The sequence below is a fragment of the Podarcis melisellensis genome (genome assembly GCF_964234715.1).
Source record: "Podarcis melisellensis genome assembly, chromosome: 1".
NCBI classification, from domain to species: domain Eukaryota; kingdom Metazoa; phylum Chordata; class Lepidosauria; order Squamata; family Lacertidae; genus Podarcis; species Podarcis melisellensis.
The window spans coordinates 85824161-85844174 of NC_138528.1; the positions used below are offsets into that span (position 1 = coordinate 85824161).

The 20014-nt window shown below is 46.5% G+C and overlaps 1 protein-coding gene across 22 annotated transcripts in view; it reads left to right on the forward strand.

Annotated features, from left to right (window-relative positions):
* Positions 1-20014, forward strand: part of TNS1 (tensin 1) — a 323516-nt gene that overhangs the window by 247289 nt on the left and 56213 nt on the right. For all 22 annotated transcript variants that reach the window (XM_081885288.1, XM_081885304.1, XM_081885307.1 and 19 more), the window contains one exon: positions 14738-16474. In XM_081885288.1, the coding sequence (XP_081741414.1) occupies positions 14738-16474 (1737 nt within the window). The remainder of the gene's footprint in view (positions 1-14737; positions 16475-20014) is intronic.

Sequence of the window (20014 nt, forward strand, 5' to 3'; positions counted from 1 at the left end):
ATGCGACAGAGAAGGAATGCGACAGGTAAGTGGAGAACCAACAAACTGAGATCACACCAGCTCCCAACTTGGCAAGGGGACCCAGAAGGATACCATGGCTCATGGTACAAAAAGCAGCAGAGCAGTCCAAGGAAGTCAACAGATTCACACTTCCTCCACAATAGAGATCAAAACAAGGCTCAAAGCCAGATCAATATGAAACACAATGACCAGTATCACCCAGCACTCCCTGGAAATGAGTTATCACTCCCATCTGACCATCTTGCTTGAGAATAGTATATTAGAAACTGGCCCCTAATTATTTTGCGACAGAAGGATAAAATGTGGGTACAGCATGTATTTGCTGATGGCCAGGCTAAGTCCCTGGTAAGAACCCACTAACACATTAATTCCCAAACTATCCTTAACTTAATAAGCTCTATGGACTTGAAAATTCATCTCAGTCTCTTCTGCTACAGAGACAGTAAATAAATCTGGGCCTAACCATGCAGGGCCAATAGAAATAGATCTCCCAGAGTGAGTTTATTTAAGGGACTGTATCTGTAAGGCACCATATTTATCCTGTTTGTCCAGGGTTTTGTGGCTGCCTCATAAATAGCATTTAGGTTGGAGAAGAGCGGCAGCGAATGTAACCAAGCTACTGTGGGTTCCTAAATCATCCTGGGATACTGAGAAAGAGAAATGATCAGGGGGCATTTGTGTGGGAAGGATGTGAAGTTGAATATCAACAGACTGTCCCTGGCAGCCACTTCCGTCTGTGTATTTGTGGCCACCCTGTGTTGTTGTGATGGCTGGCCATCTTGGGAAAGTGATGAGATCCTGATGTGCCTGTAGTATTTAAGGGGCAGTTGTGGTGGGGGGACGATTGAGAATTGGACTTGCTACCCATTTTCACATGTCACTTTCTTGAAATATTGCAAATATAGAACAGTAGTACTTCCTAGCATTTGGTTTGGGCCGTAGGTCTGCTGGGCATGGATCTACAGAACAAACAAAGAGAATGTACAGTGGTGCCTCGCAAGACGAAAATAATCCGTTCCACGAGTCTCTTCGTCTAGCGGTTTTTTCGTCTTGCGAAGCAACCCTATTAGCGGCCTAGCGGATTACTGCTATTAGCAGCTTAGCGGCTTAGCGGCTATTAAAGGCTTAGCGGCTTAGCGGCTAAAAGGCTATTAACGGCTTAGCAGCTTAGAAAAAGGGGGGGGGAGCGAAAAAAATCGCAAGACTCGCAAGACGTTTTCGTCTTGCGAAGCAAGCCCATAGGGAAATTCGTCTTGCGAAGCACATCGGAAAACGGAAAACCCTTTCGTCTAGCGGGTTTTTCGTCTTGCGAGGCATTCGTCTTGCGGGGCACCACTGTACTATTTAATACAGCCAAAGATGGCATTTATTTTCTACATTCAAATGAAGCTTTAAAGAGGGCGAATGAAGTGGCATTCTCTACCTTCGTAAACAGTTCCTGCTGTGAAATTAACACAATGTGGATTTTTTTGAAGTAGAGCTCCATTTTCCTCAATATGTTCTTCTTCATATCATCCTGTGAGTTGCTTTCAGTGATAGGGAAGTAGCTCTCCTGATTCTCTAAATCAGGCATAAGGAACCTTTGACTCACCAGTTGTTGCTGAACTACAACTCCCACCATTCCTGGCCATGCTTGCTGGGGCTGATGGGAGTTGTAGTTCAGCAACATCTGGAGGCCCAAAGGTCCCCCACACCCCTGCTGTCAATGGTTTCCTGAAGCCCTTTGAAAGGACTAAGAGCTGTTGGGATGACTACTTTTTCACCCACGCCCCACTCAACAACTGCAAGGCCTTTACCTTTGGCTTCCCCACCTGCCTAATACTGCTGACAAACATTTAAGATAAAGGGACCCCTGACAGTTAAGTCCAGTCGCAAATGACTGGGGTTGCAGCCCTCATTTCGCTTTACAGGCCGAGGAACAGAGTTTGTACGCTCTGCAGACACTTTTTCTGGGTCATGTGGCCAGCATGACTAAGCCACTTCTGGTGCAACAGAACACTGACACCGGAGCAGCGCACGGAAACACCGTTTACCTTCCCACCAGAGTGGTACCTACTTAATCTACTTGCACTTTTTGGTGTGCTTTCAAACTGCTAGGTTGGCAGGAGCTGGGACTGAGCAACGAGAGCTCACCCCATCGCAGGGATTTGAACCGCCGACCTTTTGATTGGCAAGCCCAAGCAGCTCAGTGGTTTAGACCACAATGCCACCCGCTGACATATACTTTGAAACAAATGAGCAGAAATCCATCCCGGTGCTGATCTTAGGGCAGCTCAGCTCAAAAAGGCCTTAAGAGGCCCTATATGTTCCCATCTTGCCTCCCCCAGTGACTCTTCTCTCTCTTTTCATCTTCTGAGTGCCTCTCCTTTCATGCCCACAACACTCATTTTGTTCTTGGGATGTTCCCAAACAAAAACTTCACAAATATGTGGTGGGAATTGTGGGCTTGATTCCAGTACTTCATAGTCCTGAAGGTGTGTGTTCTGAATTCTCTTCCGTAGCTTGTCCCCTTGCTCAGCTACTCTCAGGGGTTCAGCTGTAACTAGAAGGATACAGGAGTGGGAGAGGGATGTGGAAGAGTCATTTTTGTATGGAATTATAATTTATAATTTTATAGTACTAATAAAAGGTGAAAGAAATGGTGTGAAGTTGGCAGAAAATAGGCTCAGTATCTCATTAGCATCTTTCTGTGGTGTTTGTTGAACGCAAAGTTCTTTCTCTGTTTGAACAGTGACTCCTTTGCCCAAATCCATAGTCCATCACCTTCCATGTCTGTCTTTTGATAGTGTTGTTGCTGTTGCTTAAATCTCAAGCCAGGGAAAATACATTATTTAGAACCTTTTCTTTTCTGAAAACTCTTAGGAAATGTTCTTTTCAAAACTTTAAATATTTAATTTGCACTTGGAACCTCAAGATCTTTTGGTTAGGACTGAGGTCACAAGTCATCCAAACTCTTTGTCTAAGAAAAATAAATGCTTGGTACATATCTCTGTTTTTTGAGATTCCATAGTGCTGCTTGTTAAAAATGAGTCGATGGATGTTTCTTTATATGCTTGTTTCAGTGTTGTATAGATTTTGATCTTAGCTGTTTAGCAGCTGACCTCTTGCAAAGCTTATCCTAATAGTTATAACAGTGGAGCTGAGCTCTTGTGATGACCTTGAGTTTATTCCAGTGCCACACAACTTGCTCAAAGGATCAACATGCAACAGAAATAGCAAAATAAGATTTATCCTGTGCATGGACCTCATAGGTTTCGGTAACAGCATGGTGTGGAGCGTATCACCTTGTTTTCCCCTTAGTGATCAGTCCAGGGATCATCTTAGCACCTGCACAGTTTGTGAGCCTGAGCAATGCGGGCTTATGTGCCCAGAGTCTCCGTTCTGTTTACTAAATGGCAGCCATTTTCCTTTTTCTGAGTAGGCTTTAATTTTACATTTAGTCTGTGGCTGCTGCACCTGCACTTGATGACAGTCTGAACTAATTTGGCGCATATGACTAGGGGAATCTTCTCATCCATCTGGGGGAAGCAGATGGGTTGGCAAATATTGAAGTGTTGCTGGGAGCATGGGAATGAAAATATCCCCTTCTACAACTCAGAAATGAGAAAAGCAGATAGTGCCGTGATGGTGAGCGCATGTGAAATACAGAGGATGCAAGCTGCCAGGCATACAGCTGTGCACATGAGTTTGCCTCGTGGCCGAAGAGGAGGGATAAACTGTGCGTTCGACACTGCCCATTTGAAGGGAACATTTCCTCAAGGGAATGTTTAATGCAGGGAACAACCAGTGCGGTGCCTTTCAGATGTGGTTGGACTCCCAGTTCCAACTAGTATGACCAATAGCCAGGGACAGTGGGAGTTGTAGTTCAACAACATCTGGAGGGCGCAGATTCTTACTGAAAACTTTTTGCCTTAGACTTCTCTCCTTCAGCTCACCTAAGCAGACTTGACAAAGATTTCTCCTTTGGGAAACTTATCTATTGTGCTTCTGTCCCATTTTCTGCTTTTTAATTGTCTGCAGCTCTTATTGATCCTATCACTTTCTGTGACTTTTGTTTAATAAAATAATATAAGGGCCTTTTTGAAGGCAACCTGGGTCCTGTGGGGTACTATGGATGTTGTCCTTTGATTTGCCACCCCAGTGGGCATATGTGCCATTAGGAGCACAGCCCATTGCCCCCACCCCCAACCCCAGGAACATTAAAATGAGAAGGGTGGTATTGGTCTCAAGCCCAGCCTAAAGAAGGATGAACTCAGAGTGAAAAGACCACAATAGTCAATACACTTTCAAACCACAGAAAAGCTGGCGGAGGTGAGTGATTGACCGCCTTTCACATTGAGTTTGTGCCTTCTGTCTGCCTGAACTGCTAAAGCTATCGACAACCCACATGAAACTCCCATCAGCAGGCATAAGGCCTTTGTTTTCACCGTTGTGTCTGGCTCCTTCACTCTCTCTCCCCTCCTTCCCCCCCCTTGCTCTTGCCTGTAGGGAGATGGAGGCCGTCTCCTTGCCTTTCAACAGCTGACTAAAGCAAGAGGAATCTACCTTCTCTGCTCCCTCCCCCTTTTGTTGGCATGGACAGCCTCTACTGTGGTCTGAGTTTTCAAGGTGCAGGACTAGGAGCTGGCGGGAAGTCTTCTTGACTGCCGCAGTGCAGAAGCCTTTGCTGTGAAATAGGGACAGCCCGGCTCTGAGATATGGTGCATTGCAGGGCTGGCCTACCCATGAGGCAAGGTGAGGCGGCTGCCTCAGGCAGCAGGATCTGCAGGAACAACAGATCCGGCCTCCAAGGAATGCATTGCCCACTGCTACTGCATTCCCCCCTTGTCCCCATTGTAGATCTTTACCTCTCTCCCTTGTTTTTGATGTAGGTCTTCACTCACCCTTTCTTCCCTGGCGGGTGGGGAGGCATTTTGTGGTTTGTCTCAGGTGCCAAAATGTATTGTGCCGGCCCTGTGCATTGTGGGATATGATGTGGGAGCAACACCACCTCCTCTGAAAATACCTTCCAACTTTGGAGTTAAGCCTTGGACAATACATCTTTCCATATCTGCTCAGGCTGGACCATGCCCCCTGAATTTTTATGTCTTCTAAATAGGTACCCCACCTGCCCCACCACCATGGGTCATTGTTAGAAAACCTCCCCACCTTCCATTCTAGAAGCTCTGCAGTTGTGCTCCAGGTGTCATCCTGAAAAACACTAGTAGAGCACTTCAAAGAAGGTGTCATTCCCATTGTGGGGTTTTAGTTTTAAGCGATTTTGGTGCACTGGTACTTTGCCTATGCCAACCCAGTGGACTCGCATCAAGTATCATCCTGAACAGCCCTGACTCACAGAACTGTGAAAGGCAAATTGATAAAAGTAGGAAGCAGGCATTCTTCTCTGCAGAATGAGAATGACACTGGTGTTTGACGGGCCCTTCCCCAATCTTGGGGCCTCAGCCAATGGCCAACAACACTCCCCTGAGGAGCCTGCCCTGGCAGATATGGGGAACATAAGAAGACCTCTGATCCATCTAGCTCAGGCTTGTCTACACTGACTGGTAGTCACTCTCTCAGATTTCAGACCTACCTCCCAGTCCTACTTGGAGATACTGGGGATTGAACCTGGGACCTTCTGCAAGCATAGCAGATCCTTGACCACTTAGCAAAGGGCCTTATAATGTCACCTTTCCTTTGCAGTTACCAACACTCAGGAGAGCTTAAAATGTACTTAAGAGTTGCATTCTGAAAGCTGGCTCCACCTCTCAGGGGCAGATCCTGGCACTATCCATTCATCACTGAAGTAGTGAATAACATCATCTACCTTCCTCTGAAAAGAAAGGAGGCATGTTTTTTTCTTGTTAGAACAAGGATATGAAAAACAAAACAAAACAAAATAAAGATGCTCTTTTTCACTTCCAAGATTCCTTTCAGTTGCAAGTCAGCCTGAGTAATAAGAGTGTATTTGGCTGAAATTGTTATTGGCTGGGGTTTTTTTTTTTGGGGGGGGGGGAGAATGTGCACACTCTAGAGATCTCCCTGTCCTGCATCTGACTGTGAATACAGCAGGAGCATCAAATGACTATATCACTCAGTGTGCAACATTACTTTTAAAGCTTTAGCCTCTGAACAGCCTTGGAGAAAAAAGTTTTAAAGCCCCACTAAGCTACATGATGATGACAACAATGGCGATGTATTAAATTTATATACTGCCCTTCATCTGAAGATGATAGATTCTGGTCTGCCCACCATGGTGAATGATGAGGGCTTGGCTTCAAGCTAAGACATCTTTTCTGATGTAGGTTGCAAGGCGGTTGGGAGAAGGTTGGCACCTCCAATCCCTGGGAACTGGGGTGAGGAGAAAGAATACGATGGGAGCTTATAAGAGAAGCAGGGAAGCAGTGAGACAGTGCTGGTGTCAAGAAGTGTGAAGGATCAATTACATTCCCGCCTTGATATTTAGTTTTCTGATGGTCTAAACCCATCAGTCCATTAGTTTCAACACAGCTAAAGGTGTGGACTTGACCCAAATGGTGTTCTTTAAATGCCGTCTGCCCTTATTTAAAACCAAGGCTGCTGGGGCGGGGGGTGAGGAGAGGAATTATGCCTTTCTATGTCTTCATTGTTCAGCAGCTGGAAAAATGCTGCTGTGGTTGTGTGAGGTCCCTCTGGAAGAAAAAGAAAAGTTTTGGCGAGTATGGAATGGAAAGGAATGATCTGGCTGTGTCCCTGGTCTCCTCCCCTTTGGGCAGAACTGTCTCTTTTTCTCTCTCCCTCTCTCCCTCCAGCTGCACTCTTTTTCCACTCCCTTCTGTCATTCTGCCTCTTTCCCCACCTCTTTCCCTCCCTCCTGCTCCCCCCCCCCCACTCCCCAACTCTCTGTGCCTCTCAGTGACTTGTGTTGAGCATTTCAGTGGCTGGGAGCTCCCAGCAGCCCTCCTTCTTCCATGCTCCGGTCACTCAGCCTCTTCTGTGATGTCATTTCTGAAATCACATAACTACGGGATGATAAGTGGAGCCCTCGGGATCTGACTGGCTGAAATTACAGACAGGGTTTTATCCCACTCGCTTCCTACAAGCCAGGGGGAAAATAAACCTCACTCCCATGCCTGACAGATGGAAAGGCAGTGTGCTCCAGCAGGGTCTTCCAGGAGCAGCCGCTGCAAACTTCAGCTCTGAAGAATAAATAGCCAAGCCCAGTTTCTCTCCAGCTGCGGAGAGGCTTTCCTGTGCGGTGAGTTTACCTTCCCTGTCTTGGGGTTCAGTTTTTCTCTTGGGATGATCCATGCTCAGAGTGTTCAGTCCTTCCCCTGGGATGATGGTGCTGGGAGACAAGGAGCAGTTTCTTGGTATTGCAGTAGCCTCATAGCAGAAGCTAGGCTGGCACTGAGGTTCAGAGTACAGAGTGCACACAGCTCTCCTGGCGGAACTGCGGCATAGCCTTGCCCCCTCAGGGTCTTCGCCTACCTACAAAGAGAGCATCTTGTGCAGGCCACTCTAACTGCAGGCAAACTTGAAATCTGCCGAGGGCAAGCCCCTTTCTGATTAGAATTATCATTGGGTTTTGGGTTGTTGTTTTTTTGCAACATACACAAATAGAAGCCTTGTAGTATTAACTTGATTGAACTTGTGTGAGTTAATCTTCACAGCATGCCCACTCAAGGTGTTTTCGTCATCTGCCATGTGTTAAGACTTGTCACACAGTTTCTCGGGATGGCACAAGGGTGACAGGATGCAAAAGCTTTACCTAGAGGTTTCTGGGTGCAAATCTGTACTCTCTGGGGTCAGTGGGGCTGGCGTGCTGAATCATACCAAACGTACCTCTCAGGGTACTACTACATACTGAGCACAGGTTGAAAACTGAACTCAGGGCTAACTGCAGTCCTCAGGGAATAGGAACTGAACTCTGAAGAATAAATCCAGCCTCCCCAATCCCAGCCCACCCAAAGCTGAATATTTGATTTTCTATTCTCTTGTCTTAGGGGTTGTTGTTTACTCTGTCATGTAAACGATTCCTTCTCATTCGTATTTTTACGCAGGGATGCAGCTGACGCCACCCAGGCTTGCAAAAAGTATATTTGGAATTGACTTTCATTTCATTTTCATTTCCAGAAATCTGGACTCTGTGCCAATTGGCACCACTGCCTTTCTTACTGCTGCTTCTTTTTATACCTTTTGTCTATCAGGACATGGACTTGTTCCTTTTTGTATGTGGGGTGAGGGGTGCAAGATATGTGGCCAAGGATGCAGGGAGACAGAAAACTGCTTGACTATACCGGTATATTATTTTCAATTTTGGTGAAACAAGTGCGACTTCAAAGGCTGGGTGTGGTATATGCCCACCTGGCTAGGCTGGTCAATATCCATCAGTGAAGCAGAGAGCGGGGGTGAGATCCGGAGGGGAAAGGGCCTGTTTTCTCCTGGTGTTGAGATCCCCGTTCTTACATCTGAATCAATACAGATAGCTCCAGCTACTTCTTCCCTCTTTCATACCATCGCAGTATCAAATGCCTCTGACAGCTCTGGCAGCTGGGTCAATAAACAAATGGGTGTTCTTCCTCCTCCCTTCATGTCACTTGACTGAATAGCTCTGCTGGCACTCATTACCGTAACAGAGGAGATGGACAAGAGGGGCACCTGTTACTAGTAAGCTGGGCATCGCAACAGGTTTTTGTTGTTATTTAGCTTCTGGGGAATTGGCCCTTGTGTTAGCTGGAAACAATCACTGAGTGCATGCAGGAGAGAGAGACAAACAAAATGTTAAAATAAATCTATTGACAGAGGGCATATGAGGGTGGTTTGACCTGTGGATTCCTGTTTGTGGCACATATGGTGATTCTCCATCATAATAGGGTGCCAGCGGTAATGCTGATCTCTCTTGGAAGAGCTCACAGAGATAGCAAACAGAGGCAGTGAGGAGCACTGCAGTTGTTCACCTGCCTGGATCTTTCATTTCATTGTAGTCTCACAAGTCTGCTGACTGGTTTTTGCCTATTGGAAGCAAAACCTTATATTCAGGAGGCTCAAAAAGCATGAACTTTAGAGATAAAACCCATGACTTCTGCTGCAGCTGTTTACCTGTGAGAGCAGCCTGTGCAGAAAGACAGCGGGGGGGGGGGGGAGAGAACGCACAATGGCCTTCGTGCTGGGTTAGTAGTTGCCTCTAGGGAAGGAAGAGGGTGCCAGAGGTTTTTATGTGGCTGGACCCCATTGCTCGATACATATAGAGGGTCACCACCTCTGCGTGGTCCAGTAGCCCCTCTGGATTAGGTCTGAAAATGCCAATGTGAAAACAGACTTTAGCTGCACATCGTTTCTGTACCATAACGCCAGCTTTAAGGAGAAACACAGACAACCCAAATTTTGTTGATTTTATGTGTAACTTTTGATAAAACACTTTATAGTATTTTATGTAAACTGCTAAGGTGTTTTTCTTTTTCTTTTGATCAAGCGGTCCATTGCATTTTGTTAAGCAGAATAAACAGCCCCAACAGTTTCCTGCAGCTGCTGCTGTTATGTAAAACAACAAAATGGTGGGCACTCCTGATCATAGATGTCAAATTTCATCTGACTTGGCCCTGATCTGTCATACCTTGATGTGAACTTCTTGCTTGCCACAAATATTGTTAGACCCATTTTCATCTTCAACATTGGGGGTACACAACAATGTAAGCCCTATGGAACTGAGGCACCCTGGACACCCCACCCTTCTTTTGCTAAGTGGCCTGTGGCATGTTCAGACTGGCAGGATGGTGGTTGACTAAGTTCTACTCAAAGTAGACCAATTGGTATTAATAAACATAACTTAGTGGTGCTAATTAATTTCAGTGAGTTGACTTTGAGGAAAACTTAACTGAATGCCATCCTCAGTATTTTGTGAGAGGGACTCAAGTGTCTGCGGGAACTTTAGGTTTGCACAGTAAAGTGGATTACAGGCTTCTGTCACCCTTGCATAGCAAATCCACTAAAAAGGGAAAAGAAAAAAAACCCAAACTTTTTGTGATTTGGAAAGTGATGGAGAAATGCATTGAAAAATGCATGAACACATGTAAATCGGGTTGAATGCTCATTGCCATATACTGTAACACATTGGAACAAGACATTGTCTAACAGCTGGGTAAGCTCCGTGCAAGCAGATCAGGGTGAATGGTAAATAAACAGATCCTCTTAATGTGCTCTTTCCCCTCTGAAAATGGCATTGCAGGGGAAAGGGATGAGTCTCTTTCCTCTGTGTCCCTACTAATGTTACCGTGGGCCTTTCAAATAGGATGACACTCAGGGTGCATTCTGGGATGTTTTCTGGCTGTGTTTGCAATTTAAAAATAATCACTTGAGCTTGGCAGAAGGATAACTTTGAGAGGGTTCTACTGGTACCAATAGGCGGATGCTGGTCCCATTGACCAAATAAAGATACATGTGTCCCCCCCCCTTTTCTTTTGTTCCTCTGTTTCCTATTAGTGCCACCTGCCCCATGTGCTTAATACAGCAGCAACAAGAAGAGACCTGGACACATTCACCCATGGCCACAGTTCCATCTTTCTCCACACAAACTAGCTGAGGGAGGTGGTTAGAGATCTGGAGAGCTGGTGTTCCTTCAAGAAAAGTGGGGAGTGGAGTGAACTTTCTCCTCCAGTATTACTTTGTGGCTTCCCCACAAAGTTCACCAGTTGATTTGAGGGCTATGTGTGTGGTTGCCCAGCCCTTGGGAAGAATGTTAGAGCTTCGTCCCATCCTTTTTAAAGCGAAGTGGGAGGCATGCCAGCCGATGGGCAACCTGGGCTACAAATAACCATTGTGGGAAAAGGTCAGTTTAGAGAAGCTATGTGTGGAGAGCTGCTTCTCAAAAGGGGCCAGAAATTATTTGATAGGCTTGGGTCAGCTGGATACATAGAAAACACTGGGTGGTAAGCTAGTATATTTTATGGCTGCAGCTTTGTGAATACATATGTCTGCGTTCTCTGGAAAACAGTTACTTTAAATAAATTTTGGAATGGTGCTGAATGTGTATCTGTACCACTGTTCCATAATTGCTGGTGTATGAAAGAATGTACATTGTGTGCTGCTGCTTCTCTGGACATATACTGGTTAAGCACTACTGTCTCTGTGTGTATTTCTTGATGGTTACTCTGTGTATACACATATAAAAGTGTGATTGTTGCTTTTGAGTAGTACATTATATGCAGTCGGTGGTGGTGGTTATTCTGAGTCGATGTCTGTTCCCGTTTGCTGAATATTTGTGTGTGTCCACAGGCACTTATGCTACACCCCCCCACCCCTATAAACACCCAAGTTTGGTATTCTCTTCTCTCTTTTTGAAGTATTCTACAGCTTTAGTACCTAAGAAAGAGGGGAGTGAAGTAGGGCATGCTCTCAGTAAAGACAACACAACTTTACTTGGTTGTCTGCCTTGTGTGATGGTTGGCCTAAACCTATTTTCATTTTGTGCCTGCTGCTTCTGTGTGTGTGTGTTTGTGTGTGCACGTGCTTGTGCTTAGGTAATGTTCTGTAGGAAAGAAATTGGGCTTCCAGTTGGCAGGTTAGAACTTCGAAGCAGTTACGGAAGTGCTTGCTGTTTGCAGATAGGAGCCCTATGACTTCACACTCTTCCATTAGGCCATCTTCCGTTCCTGAAGTCAGTCCTTGGCTTATTGCCAGATAGAAGTCACTTTCCCCCCCTAAATGAAAGCATTCCATATTGTGGTGCAACCAGTTCCAGGAAACCTCACAGGAGACCTAAGAAAAAGGCAGAACGTTTCTGCGTGAGAAAGAAAGGATCCTCCAGTATGAGCTGGAACTCATGTTGAAACAATCCTATATCCCAAATTGCTTTGTTTTCTGTGCAATTAAACATTGCCATTTTTTAAAAAAAATTATGTTTCATGAGCCCACTTCATGCATGCTTAAAATCCCTACATGGAGCAGTCCTGAAACCTCAGCTGCAAAGAGAAAGTTATGTGTGATCTAATGAGACCACATAGTTTTCCGTTGATGACTACATAGGCACAAGAGTATAATAAAAATTGTTGTTGTTGTTACATAATAATGTATTAGATGCCATGGTTTTAAGTCATGGCTTCTTAAAATGATTAAAAACAAATAAACAACATAATCACAGTCATGATAACAGCAGTAAAAGTACTGTAGATCAATAGATCACAGCCAACTATTTTAATGTAAGACTATAAATTGAAGTTTGCCATCTATAAAATCACCTTTTTAAAAGCAGTCCTGAACAAAGACCTTTTTAAGAACCCAGGTGGAGGGCTCATCATTTATCTGGGGGTGGGTGCGAGAATAATCCATAGTTATGGGGCTGCCTCAGAAAAGGTCTCATCTGCTGTACCAGCCAGCCTGACCTCCCTTCCTGGTGGGCACATGAACAGAGCTGTGGTGGCTGATCTCAAATCCTTGACAGGTTACAGTATAGCCCACAGGTGCTCCTTTGATTTACTTGGTCCCAGATGTTTCAGGAGGACTTTAATGGTCACTATTAGGGCATATAAGGGATGCGGGTGGCACTGTGGGTTAAACCACAGAGCCTAGGACTTGCTGATCAGAAGGTCAGTGGTTTGAATCCCCGTGATGGGGTGAGCTCCCGTTGCTCGGTCCCTGCTCCTGCCAACCTAGCAGTTTGAAAGCACGTCAAAGTGCAAGTAGATAAATAGGTGGGAAGGTAAACGCCGTTTCCGTGCACTGCTCTGGTTCTCCAGAAGCGGCTTAGTCATGCTGGCCACATGACCTGGAAGCTGTACGCCAGCTCCCTCGGCCAGTAAAGCGAGATGAGCGCTGCAAACCCAGAGTCGGCCATGACTGGACCTAATGGTCAGGGGTCCCTTTACCTTTACCTATTAGGGCATATAGGCCGACAGTGCAGCTGAGGCAGAGTAGGTGGGTCCTCTGTGCCCACATGAACTGTCACCAGTGTCTTGACTATAATAGTATAATAGACTATAAGACTATAATAGATTGCTCAAAGAAGGTGGGGAAAACCTGTTGCTGCATAATCCCATGACTGAGGAGATCAAATATCTCCTCAAAACATTGCTGCCTTACCTTGCAAACCACCTGCAGCATAAGGTTCATCTCTAGATCTGTCTATACAATTCCTTAGTGCCCGTGATGCTAGTGAAAATTAGATGGACCTTCCGCTTGTTTGTTTGTTTGTTTGTTTATTCATTCATCCATCCATTTAACATGATTTATATATTGTTTAATGTGAGAAACCTCCAAGTGGTTTATACAAAACAGTCTTATGGTGAGCAAAAGTGTAAAATGCTCTCCTCCACAAACACACACATTTCTTAAAAGCATTCCCAGTGCTATTCATAGCCATGTTTCTTTTCACTAGTTTGATATAATTTTATTTTATTTTATTTAGTTAGGTTCTCTTTTCTGAAATGACCCCATCCTGTCAAGCACCACTATTAGTGAGTGCCATGATGTCACAATGCCATATAGCCAACTAGGCTTGCCTAATTCCAACTGAATTGAGAGAGAAGGCAGTGCTTCCAGCATTGCATGACCCTCACTCTTAATGGGCATTTGTGGGGAAGGCAGAACATGGCAACCACTTAAATGGGTATGAAGAGGAAGGTAAATTCCTGCACCTCCGACACTACAAACACTTTTCCTCCCTTTCCAGCTCCCTCTCTCATCACTGAAAGGAGGAGAAGAGGTGCCAATTATAGATTAAAGTGTTAGTGAGAAGTGCCCCCTCCATTTTAATTTGGCTCTGGCCTTCAAAACATCTTAATCAAAAGCAGAATGAAACATTAGCAGGAGAGCTCTTTTTATCCCCATCAAGACCATTTGTTTTATTTTGGACTGTAAAGTGAACACAATGCTTTTTTTAGTTGGTGGAATCAGGTTGTTGTTGTTGTTGTTTTGCTGTTTAAAAAAGCATTGTTGCTTGAATTAAGGTTAAATGCCAGATGAATTTCCATGTTCCTCTGAGCACACACACTTTGGCTACTTTTGCTTTTACGGTAAAATTCCAAACCTATAGAATGGAAGCTGGTGGTTGGCTTCCCTCTTATGAGAAGGTTGCATGTCCTGAGCCTTTGGTTGGAGGATCCAGCCTTGGTGCTACGTCAGGGTTATACAACATCAGGGCTGTACAACAGGTGACTCACCAAACCTAACACAACCCATCAGCTGCATATTGGGGCCTGCCTGTGCCTAAAAGCCCCCCCCCCCGGTCATGCAGCAAAAATAGGATTATTGAAGTCCTTTGTCTCAGTGGGTCACAACTTGTGCATACTTGATTAGAGGATCTTCTGGTCTCTGCCTTTTCATGGTGTCCCAACCATTCTCAACTTGCTTACCTCTTGCTAAAGAGGTTTCATGTATCCTGGGATCAATACAGGTACATTTGCTACAAAACATGCTGTGTTTTGTAATAGCAAGTCGAGAAGAAAATAGCCAGCAAATGTGTTTTACTCCAGTAGCCGCCAGCACTTCTCTGGCTGCGATTAGGTCCTATGGGAGCAGAACATGGCAGGGGCTGTGCTACCATCAGAGAGACACACTGGCGTCTCTTGTCTTCAGAGGCCTGGAGGGCACAGGATGTGATAATGCTTGGCAGCTGGTTGGCAGGGTCGCAGTGTCCCTTCTCATTGTAGCTAAATGCAGACGACCAGCCCAGGTATTGTTTATGTCTTAACTGGAACACATAAGCTTTTGCAGCATAACAGCTATTGATTTTCCTGTCTCCCTTCTCTCTTCCTCCATGCAGAGGTTGGTCACACCCAAGGGCCTCTGGATGGCAGCCTATATGCCAAGGTGAAGAAGAAAGACTCGCTTCACGGCAGCACCGGCACCGTCAACACCAACCGCATCACGCTCTCGGCTGCCCCCAACCACATTGAGCACACACTCTCTGTTAGCAGTGATTCAGGCAACTCCACCGCCTCCACCAAGACAGACAAGACTGACGAGCAGGCAGTGCCCACAGTCCCCGGCAGCAGCGGAGGAAGCAACCCTATACTAACCCCAGAGGAGAAGCGGGAGCTTGACAGCTTGCTCAGCGGCTTTGGCTTGGAGAACGAGGCCGCCATGCATAACCACAACCCCAGCGGGGGAGCAGTGGTTTCTTCCACCACCTCAGGCCGCCACATCGTTCCAGCTCAGGTGCATGTCAACGGGGAAGCTGCCAGCTTGGTGGCCGAGAGGGAAACAGACATTCTGGATGACGAGTTGCCCAACCAGGATGGGCACAGTGTGGGGAGCCTGGGCACTCTCTCGTCATTTGATGGCACCACCAACACCAGTGACATGGGCTACCACGAGGCCCCTCGGATGGAGAGCCTCAACTCCTTGCCCAATGGGTCGTCCAACTTCAACGGCATAGACAAGCTGCACGATTCAGAGACAGTGATCAATGGTGGCTACCCCTACAACAACCAGAACACCTTGCGGAGCATGATGGGACGTCACCCCCAGGACCCGTATGGGCACATCCGTCCTTCAGTATCTGCCCAGGAGAATTTGGCCGACTACTACCAGCATGGCTTCCCCACTCCTGGCTGGTTGCAACCCCAACCGCCAGCTGCCAGCCAGCAGTACCCTTACGGCTACGATCCAAATGGCATATACCGCTCGCAGTCCTTCCCCACAGCGACTGCTGAGAGCCCCCAGCTGCCCCAGGCACCAGCTCGGAGCACGAGTAGCCGGGAAGCTGTCCAGAGGGGACTTAACTCTTGGCAGCAGCAAAGTGGAGGCAGCAGACCACCTTCCCGCCAACAGGATGGTGCCCGAGACAGCCAAAGTCCCAGTGTTTCCAGTGCAAGCCCTCAGCCCAGCCCTTCCCAAGCAGCACCCCCTCAAAGCATCAGCATCCCTGAATTCCCCAGGGTGGCCTCCCAGAAGGAAATAGAGCAGTCTATTGAGGCCCTCAACATGCTCATGCTTGACCTGGACCCTTCTGTCTCCATGATGCACAAGTCCCAGAGTGTCCCGGTGTCTTCCAGAGAAGATAAACCACGCCCGGTGGCTCTCTCAGTATCTGCACAGCCTGTGACTGGTCCTCAAGTGGTGCAGCCAAAGTCTACCAATCCTTTTGGCCCTATTCCAGGAAGCCCTTCCCACAACTCCATGGGCATCTCTGTGTCCCAGCTGCCTGACCACCAGGCGCCTAAAGCTCATCCCACAAAGCTATTGCTCCACAATGCTGCAGAGCCAGAGTACCCCGCGCAGGATGACCAGGAGGCTTATTTGTCCTATGGCTATCCGAACCAGCAAGCCAGGAGCTATGGCCAGGCTACAGGAAGCCCTCCCACATCTCCCAGGCCTCACGCAATGGCATATAAGCTCATGGAAGCTCAGCATCCCCTACTGACGTCACCCCCATCTCCTGGGATGACAATTCAAGCCCAGGTACCAATAAAGAATGCGGAGAACAGTGAGGAACCTTCTCGCCCCACAGAGGAAGAGCCTTTGCATCTTGAAGGTCTGGTGGCCCACAGGGTAGCAGGTAGGAAGCCTTATTCTCTGTTTTCTTATGAGTCAGGGGTTTTTATCCTTAGGGCTCAGAAGTCCCCCACCCCCACATAATCTTTTAGGGCTGGTAGGAGAAGAATGCTGCTCCAGGGCCCCGGATTGGTTCATGTGGCTTAGTCCAAAATAGAATGGATAAACTGAACTGTTCCCACAGCAGTCCTGTGGGTGGTGTGTTGGGGAAATGCCTGGTAGGAGGGCTCTCGCAACCACACTTGCAAACAACATGCAAATGCTGTAGGATCTATCTATGCAAGGGATGGGTGGGTTTGTTTGGGTGGATGGCTTTTTGGGGAGGTAAACATGCCATACTAAGGCATGTTATACCTTTAAAGCACATTCTTTCCCTCAAATAATTCTGTGCACTGAAGGTGGTTAAGAGTTGCTAGGAAGTGCTACTCTTTAGTGCAACTGCTACACCCCATTCCAGATTATTTAACAAGAAGCATTTACCCTACTGTGAGGGGTAAACTGGTACCCAGAAATCTTGGGAGGGAAAGAATGTGCTTTAAATATATAGTGTGCACATAGCCTTAGACACAAAGTATTTGTTAGTGCAAGTCTAGTGTGCAATATAGTCCTTATATAAAGTGTGTCATGCCCACGCTGATTGGCTTGGGGCAGTTTTGTCTCAAGAGAGGAGGGGTCACATGGAGGCCCATTGCAATAATCCAGACTTGAGGCTACTAATGCCAGGATCAAAGTGGGTGTCTTGGTCCAGTAGCGGCCGTAGTTGTCTTACCAACCAAAGCTGGTAAAAGGCACTCCTAGCTGCCAGGGCAATTTGTGCCTCAAGTGACAGCCCTAGATCTCAGCCTCTCTCCCTGTTCCTTCAGAAGGCGCAGGGAGGCTTCCCTTCATCCTCTGCAAGAGAATGATTGTTGCTCTGGGGCAATTGAATGCACTTGTCTAGATTTAGATGCGTCTCCCCGAGTCCTGGTGGCTAATGCTAGGTTTCTGCAGAGCTAACTGCAAACCTACAGCTTGGAACAGATGAAAGCCATCATGCCTGATTTGTAACTTACTGGTATTTGGCATTAAGGCATGGGATGCAACATGCATGGCAGGGTTGGAACTTAGGAATGAATTGCTCAGCAACTGCTGGGGAGATGGCTGTAAACAAGGCAGGGCTCTGACTTGATTTTATGCTCACTGAATGAGCGGCACAAGAGCCTTTAATGATTCTGCTGCGAGATGTTGAGTCAGGAAGGAAATGTCCACCACACCCACAAAAGGGTAATATTCCATAGCCTTTGGCGCTTCTTTCATGCCCTTCCTCTGAAGCCCAGTGCTCTGGCAGTCTTGGACAGGACTCTGTGTTCTCGGCACCAAGGGAGCTGAAATTTACTCAGAACAAATTATGCACTTTTGCTTAAATGGGTGGGATTCATACAGTTCCTTCTATGTATGGCTTTTGCAAGATTCAGGACATTTTGTAGGGGCTCGGACAATAATAAAAGGCAAGAAATGAGGGGAAGGCATGGAATGAAGAGGGCGGAGCAAGTGGAATTAGTCCTGGAAGCCACATGGGGAAGCATAGGTGGGACACCCAATCATCATTCTTTGGGCCTAGGGGCCGAGTAGACATGATTGATATAGGAGCTTCATGCTTGGAGCTCCTAACACCTTAATATTTTGGAAAAAGTTAACACAGGGAAGGGGGCAATTTAAATTGAGATGATGCCATGGGGAAAATGAGGCAGTTTAACCCTTTGCCTTCTCCACATCCCCAATCCAAATTAGCCCTCCCCCAAAGTTGTTTTAATCCTCCGAGAGGAAAATATACAGGCTTTTTAAACCTGTGGGTTTTCCTCTCAGTACTTAGTAAGCCAAATCCAAATCAGCCCTCCATTCCCCTCTGGTCACTTTTTCAGAAAGAAAAAGGGTAGCAGTAGCTCCAAGCATGGAGCTCCCCTGTAACATCTGTTTGACCCATCCCTTCAAGCAGACATTGCTTGGCTTTTGGGGAGAAACCTTTCTCTAAGACCCTGAGGGATAGAAGCTTGTTATTTGAAAATAATCATAATAATCATAGACATATTTTTCTTTTTAAGCTGAGATTCTAGATTCTACCTCATGCTGTGTATAAGTATGAAGAGCGCACATACACACATGCCTTTGTCTTGGGAACTTTCAGGCTCTTCTGATGTGTACAGCTGAGTCTCTTTTTTAATGGGTTCTAACTGGTTGTCCCAGAATGGAGTCTTTCCTCCATGTAATTCCCTTGGGCATCCTCACTAATTCTCCACAGGGCACACTGTAGACCGTGTTGCCCAAGCATGAATTATGGGCAGTGATGGGAGAGGGGGCACACTTTGCAAAATGATCAGTCTTTGGGACTGAGGCATTTGGGCTTCTTGATAAAAACAACATACAGTGTTGCTTAAGGACTCCTGTGATGTCTTGTATCCGGTATGCAGCCTCAGCCCTGGCAGCTCCTGGGATTGTAATTGCACATAAAAGTTTTTAATTGCAGAGCTCCTCAGAAATGTCCTGGACATAATCCAGCCTGCAATGCCAGGCTCAGCTGCTGGGCTCTGTCCAGATCAGCTCCTGGACCACAGGCATTAAAAGCATTTGGCCAAAGGGAAATGGCTTGGTTCTGGGATAAGGAGGGCTGGAGGATGGGAAACCAAGCTGGAGGCTGAGTCACTGTGGCATCATAGGGTGTATACAGAGGTACACATAGCGTGAGGAGCAAACCTGCTATAGAAATGCACTCACCACATTTTCTTTAGATGTACAATTTTCTTTTCCAGACTGGGCTCAGGGGAAATGAGTTCTTTGTGTCCATAGCAGAAGCTAGCTGTTAACAGCTCTGGTTTTCTGGAAGTTGGTGACATCATGTTTCCCATCCTCGCCAAACTTGCTTTTCAGCATTGTGCAAAATTGATTCCCCCTTTACTTATTTGTTTCTAAAATCTACACCTAGTGCTTTACAAGTAATACGAGAAAACAGGAAGACCACTTGAAGTGCAGAGGGGAGCACAAAGCAGACTGATGAATCAGTGTTTGATTTGATGTCCATTTTACTTTGCGTTGCAAAGGCAGGGGGCAGCTGGGCTCAACCAGCGGTAAAGCAGTAACAACACACAGCAGTGTGTGAGTTGAACCTCGGAGCCCTGCTGGGTCATAGCAATGAATGGCCCATCTAGATCAGCATCCTGCTTCCCACAGTGGTCATCCAAATGCTTCTGGGAAGTTCACAAGCCACTGTATTTGCCATTTACACCAGCACTGAGCTGCCTCCCTCCCCCATGGCCATGCATGCACCCACAAACTTCCATCACGTGGAGATGCTGATGCAGATGGAAGAGGACTAGATTTTTACCCCATTGCATTACTACATAGCAACACTCTGGTAGGGAGAGAAAAGGTATGGTGGATGGGCATATGTGAATCAGAACCATGGGAGGAAACTGGTGCAGAATTTGGCGTTTTCCAAATCACCTGTTCCTGATTTGGGGGGGACATGGCAGCCTTTCCGAGTGTTGTTATACTGTGGCAACCTTCTACC